The 21,427-nt window shown below is 37.3% G+C and overlaps 1 protein-coding gene across 1 annotated transcript; it reads left to right on the top strand.

Moving 5' to 3' along the window:
• Positions 1-8,059: 8,059 nt before the first annotated feature.
• Positions 8,060-10,301, top strand: LOC149219678 (putative xyloglucan endotransglucosylase/hydrolase protein 8). Its single transcript, XM_089384446.1, has 4 exons — positions 8,060-8,340; positions 8,664-8,764; positions 8,994-9,190; positions 9,684-10,301. The coding sequence occupies exons 1-4, from the start codon at positions 8,136-8,138 to the stop codon at positions 10,102-10,104; spliced, it is 924 nt and encodes a 307-aa protein (XP_089240572.1). The 5' UTR covers positions 8,060-8,135; the 3' UTR covers positions 10,105-10,301.
• Positions 10,302-21,427: the final 11,126 nt, after the last annotated feature.

Below are 21,427 nucleotides of genomic sequence, written 5' to 3' on the forward strand. Positions count from 1 at the left end.
TCTTAGTCAAGCAAGCTATTGCATGTGCCTTCAAGTTGATTGGTTCCCTCCAGGACTGAGCAAAACTGATTTGCATGCATGGGCTGCTCTTCCCAAAATAGCAAAAGGTACCATGTATAAGGAATCCCTAGATCTAGGGACCTGTTTTTAGCAGCTGGAGGTTACATGCAAAGATCATTTTAGAAACCTCTCCCCAAGTGTCACTTTTTCCTAGATTTGTGGCATGCACGTCATAACCTCGATCTTATCAAAACTCATCAACCAGAAGTTGCAGAGCTCATTCCTCACATCGACCTTACAGCTCTGACATCCCACATTGCATTCAGGAATCTTCGACACTTTCAGCTTAGTTGTTTAAAGGTAAGTCTGCTTTTCATGTCTTGCGTTGCGTTTCTATCTCCTTTTGTGTTTCGCTTTGTGTGAGTGTTGTCTGCTTGATTTCAATGAGCGTTTTCTGTCATTTTGATGTATGTTAGCTTGTAGAATCATTGTTTTAGTTTTCGTTCGCATTTCACTGTTGTCACATGCATGACACTATTTTTGCACCGACGGTCGTCGTTGCGGCGACTCGCTTCACACACATGCATGCTTTCCTGTTTTCTTAATCCCGCATTTAATGTTTGCATGCATGATCATTCACTCTTATTCACACTCAGTATCACCATGCATTTAGACTTCTCATGTTGTAAGTCGCCCATCGACAGTTCTGGGCTGCCTTAGCCTTTCTCATGTTGTAAGTCGCCCATCGACAGTTCTGGGCTGCCTTAGCCCAGACCTTGCCTTGCCCGGATAGCATTGCACATTTCTAGAAGTGAAGGCTCTACCTTCCCTCTAGAAACTGCGTAAGTCTAGCCTAGCACTAACCTCCAGGCTTGCATTGCACAATTTTGGGAGGCAGTTCCTTGTTGGCCCCAGAAACTATGCAATGCAATTTGTTGGTTTTCATGTCACTGCTAACTGAAATTGCGCATTGCACAATTTCAGTTATCAACAAGCCAGGTTGGACTATGCATTACATAGTTCCAAAAGTCAATTAGCCTCCTGACAGCCCGGACTATGCCTTGCGCAGTTTTGGCAGTCAGTCTCCCAACCTCCCGATGAAAATTACGCAATATTCACAAATAGTCACACGGGTATGTTGCATGTCAGTCCTCCAATTTGTTTTGTTTTCGACTAGCAGATTGCTTGTCATGAGTATTTCTATGTCTCCAGGTATCACAGGTGTTCATCTGCCTCTGAGCAGCACATGCACAATGGCTTCCAACAAAGAAGAGTCAAAGACATCATTGAGAGCACAACTGGAGATGCAACTGAGCAAGCGTCTATGAGCTTACCTACCTATGAAGACATCATGTTGTTTGTATACAAGGACGTCAAGATGAAATGGCAGCAACATCACAGTGAGCAACACCATCAGCAACAACAGATGGTGACACACCTGCACACGATGAATGTAAGAGGAAGGTTGTTGACAACATGAAGGCGGAGCAAAGTTGCAAGTTCAAAGCAGATCCACTTGTGATGAATACAATTTTGGAAATTGAGGCTATGAGGTGACAGCGCAACAAGGAGATCGCGCGAATATAGAGAGAGAAACAGAGAAGGAGTTGCATGTGCTGAAGCAACAACTCAAGGAAGAACATCAATTGTACAGATGAGAGAAGGGTTGCAGCAGGAACATGTACAACAAGGGGCGCGGCATGCACAGACTGATGAAACTATGCCCATACAAGTTATAGATCCATCCCAGCATTTGGTATGGGGTAGACAGGGTGAGCAGTGATGTCGATCACATGCAAGGGAATTCAACAACATGCATGTCATTGTACGCACGCATGCGATCCCACCCATTGGCACACTCACCAAGGTGAAGACATGAACTTAGTTCGACTTGGGCTAAACATGCAGTTTGACAGCTGATGCGCAAAGCCACCATCACACACTTAGAGATCAACACAGACACTATGCATCAGTGTGTTTCCGGTCTGGCCGCACCCAAGACGACCATGTGCATGCTATCAGATGAGTTGGACAAAGGAGCCATATCAGTGTACCTAGATGCAACAGAGGCAAGAGTTCGCTTTCAACAGGATGTCACCATAAAGCGTGCGGACACCATTACGGACCACCAAGCTTGGCATCAGCTTGTCACAATTGACCACCATGAGGATGTTGAAGAGTTGGTCTTCTCACAACCATCCTAGTCTTAGTGATGTGTTGCATGGATTCCTCAAGCCTATTTTGTCTCACAGGGATACATGTGCAGATTGAATGTAACATCTTGTAAAGTGGAAGTCCACATGTCGATAGTTGAATGCAACAGTCATAGAGTAGTTGAAGAGTCATGAGGGTAGGTGAACAATCACAAAGGGGAATTCCAAGGGTCACCCCACCCTTTGCTATATATAGTACCTCATAACTCATTGTAGAGGCTTTTGGTTAGCCAAGCTTATGATAAGAGTATCTTAGAGAAAGCTTGGAAAGTATTATAATGAGCCTTGGCTTCTCCTTAGTGCAGAGCTAGTATATCTCTTTGGAGGGGTAGGCGACAGTGACTGTAGTGTTCCGCTGTCGGGACTAGTGGTTGGTCATGGTTGTATTGTATGATTGGAACTTCCACTTCTTCATATAACAGAGTCAGCACGTTTCATGCATATGTTGTTATTGTATTTCAGCTAACTTGTTTACTCTAATGATATATGTATCTGTTTGCTTACGCATGCATGTATGGACTTTTTCTGTATAAGTATGTATGAATCTTACTTAAATGTGTTGTTGGTTTAACCATCACTTTGGATTGCTAGCTTACTTTCTTTCCAATTTGTGATGCATCTTTGCTCGTGTGTTCCCTTCTTAGCCATGTGCTTCCAAAGGTTTCCAAGGGGCGCACTCACGTCACTCTCTGTGTGTTAGAACCGTTCATGCACCTTCCTTGACTTGATGCATATGTCAACCCTTGCTACCAATAGGGATATCTTACTTGCCTTTGTGCGCAACCATGGTCAAGGCGATACCATATGACCCACTATTGGAACTCCTACACCAAACGGTCTAAGGTCTAGTTGGGACTTCTTACCAGGGAGATACCTTGACATGTTGGCGGGTCCAGCACCGTCAATAGTAAGTGATAAATGACCTATATAATAAATGAACTATGTAATATGATATCATATATAAGGATGTCAACCATGGATTAAAGTTTATATATATTACATTCATTTCACTTTATATATAATATTTAAATAATAATATGTTTAATTTAAAATTAATATTTATTTTATTAGTTATAAAATATTTTTTTCCAAATTATATTAATATTTATTTTATTAATTATAAAATATTTTTATTCCAAATTATATTAATGGAAAAATTGTTTACCTAATTATAAAATATTGTTATCAAAATTGTACAAAACTCACTAAAACTTATATAAATCATTGTTATCAAAATTGTACAAAACTTAGTAAAACTTATATAAATCATTGATTTATATTATTATTATACATAAAATTCCAAAACTAAAATTAAAAATAAACATTATTTAAATTTTTTTTATATCCATGCTTATCATTTAACTATCCAATAATAATATATTTAAAAAATAATTTAATATTCATTATTATCTATTTTTAGATTATTAATTTATGTAATATAAAGTAAAAAAATGATCTTGTAGTATTAGTGAAAATTCTTTTTTTATGTGTAAGAACTTGTTTCTCGTCGACGTAAAAACAAGTTAACATGCGGTTTAGTTTTTATTAATTAATGTGACGAGTAAATTTTGATTTGGAATTACTAATTTAACCATCAATTATGATCAATTTTATTATTATTTAAAATTATAGATTAATAAATCTATTTTATTGTCAATTAGTAATTTTTTTTGTAAGTTTGTAGGATTTTTTATTTTCATGCCCATTATAGGAAGGGTAGCCTAAGATTTGAACCCAAGACTTTCAGTTCAGTGAAACTTTATTTCCACGGCCACTGCCAGTTGAACTACCCCATCACTTTATTTCCACGGCCACTGCCAGTTGAACTACCCCATACGGACAGTAAATTATTTCATTTAAATGGTACAATTTTCATGAAACTAATAAAAATAATTTTTATTTAAAATTATTAATTTAACAATAAATTATAATAATTTTTTCATTATTTAAAATATAAATTAACAAATTTAGCTCTTTTCAATTAATAAATTATTTAAATTAATCTAATTATTAAATTATTTCCATTAATATATATATATATATTTTTAAATAATGATAATGAATCAACACAAACTCATTAATAATTAAATCATACCACATCTAAAGACGTTGACTAATAAGAAAGCGTTCACTTAGAACTTTAGTTTCAGTGTGACAATATCGAAGAGTAAAGTGATAGGTGGAAAAAACTAAAAATGAAATGATGGCTGAATCACTATCATTGGATTACAGTGGAATGATGTAAACAGTCCTTACAAAAGGGAGATTTCTGAGGAATACTATGAAGATATTCTGACGATTCATCATTTCGGTGAAGTGATTTTCAGTTGAAAATATAGGGTTTAACTTTAAATATAGAGCATTTCTTATTGGAGAAGATTGAGTTTAAATAAACAATCTGTCATTTTTATGTTTTAAATAGAAATTTTGAGAGGTGCTTAAATTTGTTTTGTTGGGTTTTGATGTGGACTTCTTAAATCTCTGGCAAGCATTTAGTCCAATTATATTGCATTTAGTCCGTAACCCAATTCAATTATTTTGGTGATGTTAAATTTTTGATACTAAGAGGACAAAGAAATGAATCATAAAATTTTATATAGATTTGAAAAGATTTTTTTAGGTTAAGTGAAAAATTTCTGGCGCTAGTGATGAATTACATTGGTTGGTTCGATGCGATCATATTGGTTGGTTCGAAATGTATTGGCCAAAAAAATTATGTTATATGATTTTTACCAAAAGACTTTTAGTAATATAATTTGATATTATATTTTTATTTGAATACATATATTTGTAAGATTCAAATTAAGAAATTGATAATTATATAAAATTTAATTTATTTAACATGAGCTTCATAATTACAATTTGTTATATAATTTTTAATTTCTTACATAACTACTATATGTCAAATACAATATTAATATCATAAATCACAACTGCTATATTTAGATAATTTTAAAATTAATATTTGCACATTACCGTGTAAAGGAATGTTTAAAGGAAGGGCGGAGGCTTTAAATAGAGGGGGATGGACACTTGTTCAAGATATGGAATTGTGGGACACCAGTTCAAGAATGTTTAAAGGAAGGGCTGAGGCTCTAAATAGAAGGGGATGGACACTTGTTCAAGATATGGAATTGTGGGATACCAGTTCAAGATTCTGTGAATTTGAACAATGTCATGAAGATAAACCTCGCAACACCTGTTCAAGATATGGAATTGTGGGACACATGTTCAAGATTTTGTAAGGGGATGAATCTTAAGAGTGTCATGAGGATAAACGTCACAACAACTATTCAAGATATGGAATTGTGGGAAACCCGTTCAAAATTCTATCAAGGGATGAATCTGAAGATAAAGTTCACCCTTCTGCGTAATAAATCAAATTTTAAAATCTACAATGATATGTCAAATACAATATTAACATTGTAAATGTCAATTATTACATTTGGATAATTTTAAAATAAATCAAATTTTATGATTCATTAATTCATATAAATGTAATATTAAAATGTTAAAATGCATAGTATATCTAATAGATTAAATGGTCTTTTTCTGAACATTTTTTTCTGGTAAATTTTGTAGATAATTTTGGTAAATTTTCTTCAAAATTTTGTAAACATTTTTAAAATTCAACGGAACTGACAGAATCAGAAGGAGCGACGAAGCTTGAACGCTAGATTTCGAAAAACTTCAAGATCCTTCCCATATACCTTGTAGATTTGGAGGGGAGGTTTTGTGCGCAGGATCGGCAGGAGCGGGAGGAGCGGACGGAGCGACGGAGCTTGAATGTTGATTCGAGAATCCGGAAGGAGGAGGAGCCTGCGCAGACGCAGTGCGGGTAAAGGGAAGGTCGACAACGGAACTGACAGAATCGGAAGGAGCGACGGAGCTTGAACGCTAGATTGCGAAAAACTTCAGGATCCTTCTCATATACCTTGTAGATTTGGAGGGGAGGTTTTGTGCGCAGGAGAGAGGGAACAGGAGCAAGAGCAGGAGCGAGAGGGAGCAGGAGCAGGAGCGGGAGATCCGGGAGGAGCAGGAGCAGGGGATCCGGCAGGAGCAGGTGAGCGAGCGGGAGGGTTTGAACGTAGGAGCGGGAGGGTTTGAACGCAGAAAAGGAGCAGGAGCGGGAGGTTTTGGGCGCAGGGAAGAGCGCGAGCGGGAGGTTTTGTGCGCAGGAGAGAGGGCGCAGAAGCGGGAGGTTTTGTGCGCAAGAGAGAGGGAGCAGGAGCGGGAGGTTTTGTGCTCAGGAAAGTGAGCGAGCGGGAGGTATTGTGCACAGGAGAGAGGGAGCAGGGGCAGGAGCAGGAGCGAAAGGGAACAGGAGCAGGAGCGGGCGAACCGGGAGGAGCAGGAACAGGGGATCCTACAGGAGCAGGTGAGCGAAAGGGAACAGGAACGAGAGCGGCGAGCAGGAGCAGGTGCGGCAAGCAAGAGATCCAGGAGGAGCAGGAGCGGCGAATCTGCGAGGATTCTCCAAAGGCGAGCGGGGCGTGAGGAGCGGGCTCCCCTGAGTCGGGCGGCGAGAGGCTAGCAGAGGGGTTTCGTCCTACAGGCTTCTTTTCTTCTTCTGGTCTCTTAGTCTTCTCTAAGCGGGGGCGAGGTGGCTTCCCATGCCGCCTCTGCCCCCGGTTCTCGCCTCTGCTCCGGTGGGTCTTCTCCTTCTCGGCGGCAGTTAGGGTTGTTCTGGCCGTGGAATATCCTTTGGAGCGTTGAGGGAACAATGGGCTTTGCTCTGTTTCGTGCCGCTTCTATGGATCTTTCCGATGGTCTTCTCTGTAGGCAGATGTGGTTGATTGTGGCAGTGATCTTGTTTCTCGTCTGATTTCGAGTGGAGAGTTTGAGGGGGCGGGGAAGGAGTGGCTTCTTGTGTTGCTCTCTTCCTCATTTCGTGCCTCTCCTTTTGTATTGGGCGGTCAGATCTTGCGCTGCTTTCTGTTGTTTGTCTGCTTTGTGCTTTGGTGCCATTTCTGCACCTTATAGATGGGTTTGCCTTGTTTTCTGGGCATTATTGGCCTTTCGGGGCTATATTTGGTGATCTGTTTATGCAGATTTGTATGTGGCTCGGTCCACGTTTTTGCATATGCTTCTTGCATTTGCATTATGTAATCTCTTTTTTATATGAATATATTATGCTTTTTCTTCTAAAAAAAAGATTGAGTATCTTTTAGAGACATTGAATATATTTATATATAAAATACATTTTAAATAATAAAAAATCACAATTTTACTAAAAAAACATAATCTCCATTTCAACTTAAAAAAAACCATTTCATCTGAAGTACACCATTTAAAAATAAATCAAATTTGATGAATCATTAACAAATTCATATTGCATTTGAAAAAGATTCCATTAAAAGGCATAGGATAACTATGGGTCTAATGGACCCTGTTTGGGATGTAACTAATAATTGAGATAAATGAATGTGAATGGAAGCCTAACGGTTGAAAAATTTAATACAGCAAGGCATACAGGTCCCCGGGGGCAACGGGAAAATGTAAAGGTGGAAACCCAGTGGCAGAGCTCACGGGCCAGCTCACTTCCCTTTCAATGCTCTGCTGGTCAGCTTGTGGGGTCCAAGCACGGACTTAGGGTCATAATTGATTCACATTCATGCATAGAAGCTGTGACACTGTCTACGTAAATACATGCCCATCTGTAAAATTTTAATCTCTGGCATGTACAGGACAACCCGTGATCGCAATTCTCAACTGCCCCAGATTCTCATCTTCACGCCTTCGGCTTCTTTTTCAAGTTTCACGCCGGTATTAGCTGGCGTGTATCTACGTATGGGCTACAGTTCCGTGAGGGAGCGAGGCAGCCCGACCCTATTTATATGCATGCAGCTTCAGCTCCACTCACTCCACAGGCTCCAGCAATCGCCCTCTGTTCTGAGCTTGTGCTTGTTTCTTTTTACAAGTATGGGCAGGACTTGGAGAGCAATGGGGATGAGTTTCTTGGTGTTGGTATTGATTGGTCTGATTGCCTGTGTTTCTTGCCAGTCCGACGGTGATGATTCATCTCCCAAGGTTTTTGATGATAATTTTCAGATATTGTGGGCTCAGGATCACTTCAGGACCTCTGAAAATGGTCAAGTATGGCACCTGGTTCTTGACCAGAACTCAGGTATTTCTATTTTTAACAGTTTTATATGCTTTTTTAGTTATGACTCTATTATTAGAATCTTGATTTTGATGGGCCAAAAGAAAATTGAACCCATCTAATAACAGAGAGCCAATGCCTTAGCAGAGGTTCAACTAACTAGACTACCCATCAAGGCTCAGAAGCCTAATATGTTATTTGCCCAAAGCAGAACTTTGAAAGAGTAACGTTCAAGCTATCTTTAATGTGGTTGGCTTGCTGGCCTTGAACCTGCCTAATATATTTTTGTCTTCAATGAATAAAGCAATAGGTGTCCTAATGTTGAGGATGATCTCTGGTTTGTGCAGGTTCTGGGTTCAAATCGAAGAGCAAGTATAGATTCGGATGGTTCAGCATGAAGCTCAAGCTCGTACCAGGAGACTCTGCAGGGGTTGTCACTGCTTATTATGTACGTTTACTCTGCTATCTCTATGGATTATATTAAGGTTAACCTTAGTGTCATTACGGTCATGTGAGAAGAAAATCTCCTCTAGGAATGGCATTATATGATGAAAGTTTTGCTCACAAAATTGATATTCAGGCAAATGGCAGATTAGGAGGGCCGAGATTTGGTTACTGAAATGCATGTTGTAAGTTGTTCTAATTGTTTTTTTTTTGGGGGTGTGAATCGATTGCAGATGTCTTCTGACACAGACATGAATAGGGACGAGCTGGATTTTGAATTTCTAGGGAACAGAAGTGGACAGCCTTATGGTCTTCAGACGAACATCTATTCAAATGGTGTGGGTGGAAGGGAGCAGAGGCATATCCTCTGGTTCGATCCAACGACAGAGTTTCACACTTACTCTATCCTCTGGAACGCTCATCAGATTGTGTAAGCATATGACTGTTGCTCTCTGCACTGTTTATGAAAAATATTCAAGAATGCCCTGTTTCTGAGAAGTCTTCAAGAATTCCCAAATTTGATGGGAGAGATTCTTAATTGGGTTATAAATTTTGGGAATATTTAGAGTCAGATAGAACCAGAGTTTTTTAGTAACATAAAAAAAATTACTCTTATTTTTTTCATCGGATTTCAAAATATTATCTATAAATATGAGTGAATCAAGTTCAGCGTAGTCTATCCCTGTGATAAATTTACCCAGCCCGCAAAAAATGACTTAAACCTCTAAGACACTCTAAATCTTAAAATTTGATGGCTGTAACCTTATTTACAAAAATATGGGCCTAAATTTCCATAATTCTCCTCTCAAATTTGAAGCCTAGTTAGACTACGTTGTGTTCAAATTTTCATTTTTAAAGCGAAACTATAATTTTGCACACCAAATTTCTGTGGGTATTCTTATAATTATATAATTGATGTGCAGGTTTTTCGTGGATCAAGTTCCATTGAGAGTCCACAGGCACACAAAGGCTACACGCGATGTGTTCCCTCGAAAGCAGGGGATGTACATGTTCTCCAGCATTTGGAATGGAGACAACTGGGCAACGAGAGGCGGCCTTGAGAAGACCAACTGGGCGGCTGCTCCATTCGTATCTTCGTACAAGAAATTCCATGGCCTCGGCTGCAAATGGGAGGATCAAAACACGACCCAATCGTCCTGTGCTCACAGTAATAATGCAAGTGCAAGGCACTGGTGGGATAAGCCCGTGGCGTGGACTCTGACGAAGAAACAGAGGGAATATTACAGGTGGGTGAACAGCAAATATTTGACTTACGATTACTGCCATGATCAGCCTCGCTACCCCATTAAACCCGTCGAATGCTCGGTGGCTCCCTGGGACTGAACATGAAGCTTCGTTCACGGCCAAGCTTGTCCTGAAAATTCTGCCTTGTTATTGTGTCATAGCCATACTCAGCTAGTACTGTCGGCCATAACATCTAGGATGGAATGTGATTACCATAGTTAGTGTGAATAATTGCTGAATAGAAATTATTGTAGTGTTCTGCACATTTGGTATAATAGAATCTGTCTTTGAATTTATATTGCAATCAATCACGAGGATAACAGTCCAATGAGTTAACTGGATTGGTGTGTATGAACTCGAAGAACCATCTCGAACAGTCAATTAAATTATTAAGATAGACCTGCAATGAATTCGTTTTGTCTGATCCAAACTGCTAATCGTGATTTGACAGTGAAATTTCAATCAATACAATAATGCTAAACCTGCTTGTTTTGGATTAAATTTACTACAGAGTATTTTATGTCTCCATACAAATTTTTATCTGGAATCCAAGGTATTGCATGACACAAACAGTAAACAGATCAGCTCCACGAGATTACACTTCACTTATATATAAGGTCTATGAGATCTGTGGCAGCTTTGTCAAGCAATCTTGGTTAAGCTCGTATTAGATTTTTGTGTACTTTTGGAATCTATATTGAAATCCATCACGATCATGACTTAGATTAGGGATGGAATTTGATGGCGAAATTATGTGTTAAAAAGTAATTTGCTCGTAAAATATAACGAAATCTTTTTTTGTTAGTCAATATTATATGATTAAATGGTCAAAACTGACATTAAAGTTACACAGAAATCATCAAACCTGATTTGATAGGTGCTTGAGATTTGAAATTCCTGTCTGGGTCAGATTGATTAAATGGGTGTTTGAGATTTAAAATTCCTGCCTTGATTCAGATGAAATAAAGCAAGATTGTTTTAGCTAAGACTCATTAGATTTTTATATACTTCTGAAATCTATTACCATCCTGACCTAGATTAAAGATGAAATTTAATAAGCAAATTGTGCATCACAAAGTCATTTGCCATCAAATATAACCAAATCGTTTTCTTGCTAATCAATATTAAGTAATTAAATGGCCAAAACTAACATTAAAATTGCACAGAAACCATCAAACCCTCAAATTTAATGGGTGCTTGAGATTTGAAATACCCTCACATTTGATGGGTGCTTGAGATTTGAAATTCCTGCCTTGGTTCAGATGGATTAAATTTATTGCAATGTGTATAAACTCGAAAGCCCATCAAATAACTAATTACATCATTAGAGACACCGCAAAGAATTCGATCTGTGTTTGTTAGACAATTCTTAGAATTCTGATTTGGCTGCGAGATTTCAATTCGACAATAAAACTAAACATAATTTTACTACAAAGTGTGTCATGTCTTTGTCATTCATTTTATTTGGCATCCAACCTATTGCATAATGGAAGCGGTACACAACTCCAGGGCCACTATAGTACACTCGATGTCTCGGACATTCACCGAGATCTGTGGTACTACAATGATAATATCCATTTTAATTTTGGAAATTTAATCTAAATCATTGATTTATTGATGATGATGATGAAGATGATGATGGTTAACGTCCATAGAGACCAAATTGGTCTATCGGACCTATAATTTTCTTAGTTTTTAATTATTTGGCTCCTCGTCTTTCTTGGCGAGATTGGCGCTGTAGCCTTCTTTTTTTTCTCTACCGTCTTCCAACTTCCTTTATCTTGCATCCCCTTCATCTCTTCTAGTTCTTGGGACATTGGTGTCTTAGCTTCGCGATCTATTGTGTTCGTCCTTCTGAAGATAGTCGGAGAAGAAGTTTGGTCTAGGAGATCTGTTTTGCTGCTAAATGAAGATTTATTTTGTGCGGTCGAATCCTCATAACTGTTGATTTGTTGGGCGGGGCTTTCTCCTCGCCTGTCTTGAGAGTTGTTTCTTTCCTGCCCGATTTCTTGTGATTCAGAGTTTTCTCTAGAGTATTCTTCTTTTATGACAGTGTAGTGTTCTTTTTGTGCTCCTTCCCACTATGTAGATCTGTGGTGATTGTTTCTAGCAAAATTTTTCTGGGAGGCTTTTGGGCAATTTTTGACTAGATGCCCTGTCTCAAAGCAGGATTGACATCTAAAGAGAACACTTTCGTAATCAAGTTTCTGGTTCCACACATAGTCTTTACTTGTTAGGTTTATTTCAGCTGGGAATCCGGCGCTGAAATCCATTTCCACACAGATGCGTGCATAGGTGGTTCTGGCATATTCCTCTGTTTCTGGGCATTAAGTATCATTTAAAGAAAATTGAAACCTAAATCTCTCATTGGATATCAAAGGTGAAGAAGAGAAACTTCTTAACTCTCCTCCATGTTTAATGTTGCGTCATCAAAATTGTTTTAGTTGTACATTCGTAGTTTGTCACTGAGTCAATATAACTGCAATTTGTTTGTTTGTAAATTTAATTAATTTAAATTTATATATAAATTTAAGGATTAAAAAGATAAGTTGTTTCAACTTTGTCAAAAAAAAATTGTTTCTAACTTTTCAAAAAACTTTAATTCATTGATATTTAAAATAATAAATACATCAACATGACGTTGATAAGTTTATGTGGATTAATTAAATTATACAGTATATTTGATAAGTTTATGTGGATTTATTAAATTATATAATATATTTGATAAGTTTATGTGGATTTATTAAATTATGTGGTATATTTATTGTTATAAAAAAGTACATTGAAAAAGTTCATGGATGGAGATTTATTTTTAACCTTTAGACATACGAAGTTGGACATAATCCTTTTCACAATAATTGTCTTTAATATTGAAAAGTAAGGTGTTTGAAAAGTATGAGTTGTATTATTAATGGATGAGATTTATTTATTAATTTTATTATATATATATTTTTAATAGATAAATAATTTTTTTTTAAATAATTTTTTAATTACAATTTTAAGATAGGAACTTTTAGGAAAGATGAGAAGAGTTCAATTTTAAGTGTACAATTTTTTTTTTTTTGTTGTGAAAATTATTCTTTAAATTAGAAAGGAATTGATAAAAAAAAAAGTAGTCTTACATATACATAAAAGTTGGGACAGCTTACCATTTAATTTTTCCCACATGGACTTTCACCTATTATAAGATGTTTGGATAATTTCAGAAAATTGAATAGTCAATGGAAAATTTACCTTAAAAAAAAGGATTTGCCATAAAGATTTAGTTTTCTCACTCATTATCTTCGTAAAATAATATAAAAATTTAAAAATAAAAACATAACTCTAGTTTTTTTTCTTTTTCTTTTCCAGAAGGCCAATAAAAATCTATTGTTGTGATTTTAAATCTATAGATGGTGTGTGTAGGATTGCAATGCTTTGTGCATACAAAAAAAAGGTAGAGCTTAATGTACACATGGACACGGATAAAGCAAATAATATATTTAAAGTTACATTCTCAAGTCATATTATAAAAGGACCATTGAGAATAAAGTGTTGTAAATTAGTTAAAATTGATAAGATGCCATTGCTTATATTATGCATAAGGGATTGCAACAAGTTAAGGAAAGAGTTGTTGCAACAATGGGCTATGTAAATTGAAGTGATCTTGTTGATCTCCTTTTCCATTGTGCATTGCAAGGGAGTTTGATTTTGCTACAATAAGCAAATTGATTATCCATTTAGTTCTAGAATGAATTGGATGCACATTGTGTAAATTGCTTTAAAGGCTGGTAAGTATTTTTTTCTTGATCTAAGCATGCTGCCAAACTACATTGAGTGGCATTTTCTTTTGTTATGGCTTACAATATAAAAAAAAAAGAAACAAATAAAAGAGGGGAAATTTAATTTAATTCTATTGCAATTATAATGGAGTGCAAATTATTTATAATCTAATTGTTTCTCTTCTAAAGCTATTAGTAAGGGTCTTTCAATTTTCCTGTATTATGTGGTCATTCACAAGATCAATACAATTTGATAAGCCACTACCCAAATTGTGACAAACTCTTTAGCCATTTCTCACCACATCTTTTAACATGTACATATTGGACATGGGTAAACGTATCTTATCAAATTCACATGCTTACTTGGGAAAGGACCCAATTAGACCCTCATACATTGAAATGGAAAACTCGTTGGTTATCACTTGGTTATCACACAACTGTGAATACAAATGCATAGTGCAACTATCTAATTCTAGCTAGGAACTTCAAATAAGTGATTGAAATGAAACAAAAATAAGATGAATAATAAAGCAATAATCTACTAACTTTAGCATGTTCCAAACAAAGTAGCTTTGGAAAACTTAGAATAGTCTACAAGTCATTAAGAGATAACCTTCTTCATATCAACCTATTATCAATGTTAAGGAAAAATAAGAACAATAGACTATGAGAACAAGAATGGTCTACAAATTGGAATGTCCATGCTTGCAAAGTTCAAGAAAAGTATGAAAGGTGAGCATAGTCTACAATCAACCATAATTGTGCAAGAATATGTGAACGATAACTAACATTGATTATTAACATATGAATATAACTTTCAATGACAAGAAGAAAACCATTTGCATGATTGCAATAGTTTGATTTATAAAATTTACATGATTCTTGTTCTTCTAATTCCTCAATTCTCAGCCTCATAAATTACTTGGGCTCTATCCTTATCTAATTTATATTTATGTTCATGTTGACCATGAGGATAATATTTATTTAAATATTTCAATATTACACAATTTTTCCCTCGATGTGTTAAGCTCTTAACCAACAAATTTATCCTTTAGTGAATACAATGTTAAGTAATAGCAGTAAGGTTTATTTGGAAATACTTTGTTTCATTTAGTGCATACATCTATGTCACTTTTATGATGTCCAAGATTCAGGTTTGCAAATTTGTGTTTTCATCCTTCATTATTGAGGTATTTCACATTCATAGTCCTTGCTTCAATTCTGTCTTCTTTCTTTTTATTTTACTTGGATAAGAGAGGTATGTTATTTGAGTCTATCACTTGACTTTAGGAGAAGTAATAGTAGCCTTTTCTCATGAATCTCCTCATCATTTTCATCCCTTCTGACAATATCCTGCGTAATTTTGAGATTTAGAGGGTCTATATAAATCCTTCCTTGAATCTCCCACATGCATATGCATTAAATTATTTTTCCATATAGCTTACAATCAAAACATCCTTGTTAAGACTAATATCATGTTGTGAACAAGCTTTTCTAAACAACAAATGAAAAAGTTGTCTCCTATGACATGAAATCAATAAAATGACAACCTGAAGGGTGAGGAAATTTCTTTAGCATCATATGTGAAGCTTCATGATAATAATTAATCCAATGTCAAGGTTCCCAAATACAAGTGCATCCATCTCAATGTTAGTTTCCTTAGAGACTAGTGCATGGTATCTTTGGTGATGAAATTATGAAAGCAACTTTAAAATTACCATCTCCCTAAGTTCTTTAAAATATAATGTTTGAGCTTATCAAGTTCATTATTGGTGCTTACTTCAAGTTATATAAGCTTTTCTATCAAGCTTATAATCCTACATCACATTGTGAAATATGCCCTTTTTCCTTGGGGTTATTAACAAGAGAAAAGTTGTTCCAATACATTAAGTTCCAATGAAAAGGAATTTATCTTTGCTTGAAATATCTATTCAATGATAACAAATCCAAATAATTTTCTCAAACATTGTTTCATGCTAGATGCACATGTATGATTGGAAAGTTGGAACTATTAACTCCTACTTTTCTTATTTCTTGATGTGTGATTATTCATCATACCATAATATTATGGTTTGTTAATGTATTGATTATTGTGAGGTAGATAGGATTTCTATGTCGGTGGTTTGATTCTAAGCTTTAGGAGGTTGTTACATCTAGTTGGACATGGGATATTCGTCCCAACTAGTTAGCTCTTGCTTTAGTGTGTTGTTGAGATATTCTCTCAACATGTTTTTAGTATGGCTAAGATAGTGAGTCTATCTTTACCCAAAGTTTGATGTATTTACACGTAACCTTGTTGATTAAATATATCACTCAACTCAGTTTTATGTTTGAGAAAATAATGTCTAAGTATGTCCCATTTCCTTACATGGTATCAAAGCTAGTATGGGCTCAGCTCCATGATGGGAGGACATAGGAACATGAAAATGTCTCTAGATTTTATCCTCTACACGTATTTAGGATTAGCATGGGAGATTGGATTTCTTTTTTTTTGGATGAGAGTAGATTTCTTTTTTTGGAGTGATTGCTTCATTTCTTCTACATTTAATTTTTTTAGCGTGTTTCTATGTGCACAGAGTGTTGTTGAGATTATCAATGTTTTGCAATAAAATTGCTGCTTAGAAATTTTGTAGAATGTTGTGAAGGAGACTATCACCTAGTGAATGAAGACCTATGTAATAGTTTGAAGGAAGCCATCTTTGATACATAAACTTCCATGGATAAATATCCATTGTAATAGTTCATCACAATAGATCCAATAAAAATAATAAAAATATATATTATGAGAGTTAATTTTCCTTTGGATCTTAAGTTCTTTAATAGCTATTTTTTTGCTTAAATGAATGAAATAGTTAAATGCAAGAAATAGAGAACAAAAAGGAAATACACACACGTGCACATCCATAATAGACACAAAATTTTACCTAACAATCCATTAGAAGAAAACCCAACTAGAAGTTAAGGCTACTCTACTCTCTAATCTCTAGTGTGGAAATATGCAATTACAAAGGAAGAGGTACTCTTTATATAGTTACCTAAGACCTATCGACTATAAGACTACTACATAAACTTAACCCCCTCTATATTTCTCTCTAACTTCCCACTCCCAGTTGCTTTCCTCAACTATGGAACAAAATAAAATAACTTAGAATGGAACCCCTACTCTTCCTCGTGGTTTGGCATTTAACATAGTTTGATAGCAAACTAGGGGAAAAATTTAACTCCCCCAAACCTCAACTAGAGTTATGATTTTGGACCCTCTAGAGTCTTCTTGAAAGTTCACACATGGCTAGCCCCGTTTTCATGAGTGATGAGGGAAAATGTGGCATCCTATCATACCATAGTGGTCAACATGGTAGGTCAACTTATTCGAGGCATAAAACTTGCATACGAACGCTGATGTAATTCTTACACTATTTGAAATTTCTCTAAATGCATATTAGTATATCAAGGTCTAATGCTAGAGTGGGAAAGTTTGACCATAGAAAATGTCATTTTATGCCTCAAAATGGCTTTAGAAGGTTTCAAACCCCATTTCTCTCACTTGGGATATGCCATTAAAATGACCTTGTAGGCTAAGTTCCCTATTTTTTTCCCACTTTGAAAGCATTGAAATAGATGAAAAATAATATAATGATCCAATCTAGATAATGCCTCCTCATCTAGGGAGCATTGTGGTCCCCAAAAGATTTGTGGAATGAGGGGAGGAAATTTTTCCTCTACCTTCTCCTTGGAGTACCACTTTGCTTTGTCCGGAAGCTATCATTTTAACCCAATCTTCGAAAGGTAAATTTTCCCCTATCTTGTACTTTTGGACCTCTTCTACAATTGTGTCCTATGGAAGGTAGGACTTGCTCCACCTCCTAATCCAACATAGAGAGTTCATAGAGTTTCGAGATAGACTAAGTTTGTAGACATCATCTCTCACATTTTCTAATATTGTCAAAGGGGCATATTATACATAGCTTTGATCTTCTTATCAAGACCCTATAGTATTTCCTTATTCAAGTATAACTAAGATCCATCTCCCACTCTAAATGATTTCTTTGTTTTGTCTTGATCATACATAACATTATATTTTTCTTGCGACTTCTTCAGCGTCTTGTGTACTAGAAAATCGATATATCTCATATTCTCAACCCAATTTTCTACTCTTAATGCATCTCCTATGAAGTCCTCCCTTATACCTCCTTATTGTTCACATACAACATTTAAGTATGAAAATAGAAATATTATCTAAAATAAATTTCAAAAAATGACTTACTAATAAAAATATAGATTACTCTATCATAATATATATATATATATATATATATATATAATTTTCATCCAAAATATTTGGATGCTTTTGAACTCAAAAACTACACTAATGTCATAATGTCATATTGACTACTTATATTTTCCCATAAGTCATATTGTAAACCACTTTAACTCCATATCCATCTTCTCACATGACATAAATGCACTAATAAATATAGTATCCTTATCTAAAATGACGTTCTTTGGCATCCCATATTACCATAATTAGTGCGAATAGTTGTTGAATAGAAATTATGGGACTTTTCTGCACATTTGATATAACAGAATCTGTCTTTGAATTTATATTGCAATCAATCACGATGATAACAGTCCAATGAGTTAACTAGATTGGTGTGTATGAACTTGGAGACCCATCTCAAACAGTCAATCAAATTATTAATATAGACCCCGAAATGAATTAGTTTTGTCTGATCCAAATTCTTAATCGTGATTTGACAGTGAAAGTTCAATTCAATACCATAATTGCTAAACCTGCTTGTTTTGGATTAAATTTTACTACAGAGTATTTTACGTCTCCTTATAAATTTTTATATGGAATCCAAGGTATTGCCTGATACAAAGATTAGGCCCACAAGATTACACTTGACTTATATATAAGGTCTCTGTGTGGCTGTTTCCTTTACGAGCAAGCTTGGTTTAGCTCGAACGTATTAGACTTTTGTGTACTTTTGGAATTTATATTTAAATCTACCATGATTATGATAAGATTATGATTTAGGACATTGAGTCAGGAGGCACGATGACAGAGCTCCCGAATATTATGCCTAGCAAGGGTTTAGGGTAATTTTTCTCGGTTTACTGCAGGCTCGCCGTTTACCCCGCAGACCTTCGGCTGGCTCTCTGACTGTGTCCGTTCCCTTTACTGCTGCCTTCTGTCACTGGCAGTCACGGTGTCATTTCCCTGCTGAATATGGAAGAAGACATGGACTTCGAGGAGGTGGATTACTCACCGGACCCGTTTCCCGACCAACCTATTTTTGGAAGCCCTAACCCTAACCTGACATTTTCTGTTTCCCCTCCACCTTCTGTATCTGCTCCGTCCTGCTCTACCCCGGTGGTCACCCTCCCTGGTCTCACAGCATCCTCCCTTCATTTTGGCACCCTCTCTATAGACTCACCTGCTTTGGATTGTCCGCCGCTCTCCCCTAGTACTCTTCACCTGCTCGCCGCAGTCTCACCACCCTCACCCTCGTTTGAGCCAAACCCTCTGGAAGACATTCTTCATCTGTCTAGCTCTCCACCTTCGATCAAGCGAGGACTGAAGCTGTAGATCACACAGCTGGGGGTCCTTCAAATCTCGGCTCCATCCCGTCAATTTCTACTGCAAATTCCCCGTCTGGATGCTTTGAAACACCTGTGATTAGGGTTAAATCAGCATCTCAATTTCAACAGGATGGGCACACTCCTTCTGACCCACTTCAGGATCATCCTACTGTGCCCCAAACTGGTAAGCGGAAAGTTAAGTGTGTAAAGGCTTCGTCAAAGGATTTCACCATCTAATTCGGTGAGGGTTTGTCAATGGGTGAAGTCGCGGATAAGGCTAGCTCTGTTCTGGTTGGGCATGTCTGTGGTAGGGCTTATTTGGCAGCGAGATTGACCCTCTGGGTATAAGAAATCTGGGGCAATACCCTCAAGGAACTGCCGGAGGTACAGATCCTCCCTCGTGGGTGGTTTGCTCTGCATTTTTCAAAGGAGGAATATACAGATCTGGTACTTGCTCGATACTGGCATATAGAGATGGCTCCGGTCCTCCTTAAGCGTTGGAGTCCATTGTTCGATCTGGATAGGGAACAGATTGGGGCTGGACCACTCTGGGTTCGTTTACCAGGACTCCCACTACAGTATTGGTCGGAGGATGTTTTCGTCAGGATTGGGAATACGCTTGGCACCTACCTTGACTATGATAAATCCTACATTCAGTCCAAGAATCGAACCCTAGCCCGCATTCTGGTTCATTTGGATACCTGCGAGGGTTTGGAGGAGAAAATCACATTACAGTGGAGGAATTTCACTCGGGTTCAGATTCTAGACTATGAAGGAGTCTCGTTTTGATGCAGAAGATGTCATAAGGTGGGGCATATATTCAAGGAATGCCCTCTGGTAAAAAAATCACCTGATCCTCCAATCGCACCAGAAGCCACAAAGGGTCAAGTAGTTTCTCTTCCGGACCGTACTCCTGTTTCGGTCCCCCGGGCCACCATTCGGGCTGCTTCTCCCCCGGCTGCAGAATGTTCACACAGGACACCATCTCCTCCTATGACGCGCTCCTGGGCTGCGAGAAAAGCGGGTACTCTTATTTCCTCTCATCCTAACTCCTCTGTATCTAATTCTAGCATTGCATTTCAAGATTCATCATATTTTAAGCACTTTACGCCCTCCATACACTGCACTCTCACCATTCCCCTTCCCATCATTTCTACCACCGCTCCATCATTCCCACCATCACCCTCCATTCCTCTCTCATCCTCTAAGGACTGGTCTGAACTACCTCATTCATACAATTTGCGCTCTCGCTCTCACTCAGAAGGTCAAACACCCTCCTATTCAGGGTTGGGACTTGCCCTCCCTGGATCTTTCACCAAATCGTCTCGTGGCCGAAAATCTTATCTCTCTAAATCCATTCAAAAGGTTGGGGCAGAAGTTGTTTTGGGCAAACAATCCTCCCTAGACAAGGTTCTTAGAGTGTTGAATACCCAGGGGCAGTTCCCCCATGAAGCGAGTTTCCTTCAATTGCATAGGTATGGCTAGTGCCTCCAAAAAACTAGCCTTGGGCGGATTATTTGATACTGAGTCTGTGGATATCATTATGTTGCAAGAAACCCTTGGTGATGCTGATCTCATCACCAGATCTTTGGAATCCTTAAAACCTGGTTGGCACTTTTATTCTCTTGATGCTATGGGGCATTCTGGGGGGTTAGCCATTGGATGCAAGTCTTGCACCATTAAGGTCATATCATCATGGGGTGGATTAGGGTTTATTGGTATGGATCTCTGGATCATTAACGTATATGGACCCTGTCATAGGCGAGAGGATTTTTGGAACAGATTCCTCAATCTATCTATAACTTCATCTGATCACATTGTCCTTGGGGGTGATCTCAATTTCTCCCTGGGATTTGGGGAATCATGGGGTTCACAAGCCCAAGTGGATCCCCTATCAGGGTATATGATGAATTTATTGGAGTAGCATAACCTCTCTGATGTCCCCATGAATAAGCCCCTTCCTACTTGGAGGAACAGAAGGATTGGGGATGCAGCTCTAGCTAGAAGGCTTGATCGATTCCTGATTAAGGTGCCTCTGTTACAATATCTGAATAGATATAGACAATGGGTGGGTTCTG

This window comes from Pinus tabuliformis, chromosome Q (genome assembly GCF_031772625.1).
Source record: "Pinus tabuliformis cultivar Carrire ecotype Pingquan chromosome Q, CPIR1, whole genome shotgun sequence".
NCBI classification, from domain to species: domain Eukaryota; kingdom Viridiplantae; phylum Streptophyta; class Pinopsida; order Pinales; family Pinaceae; genus Pinus; species Pinus tabuliformis.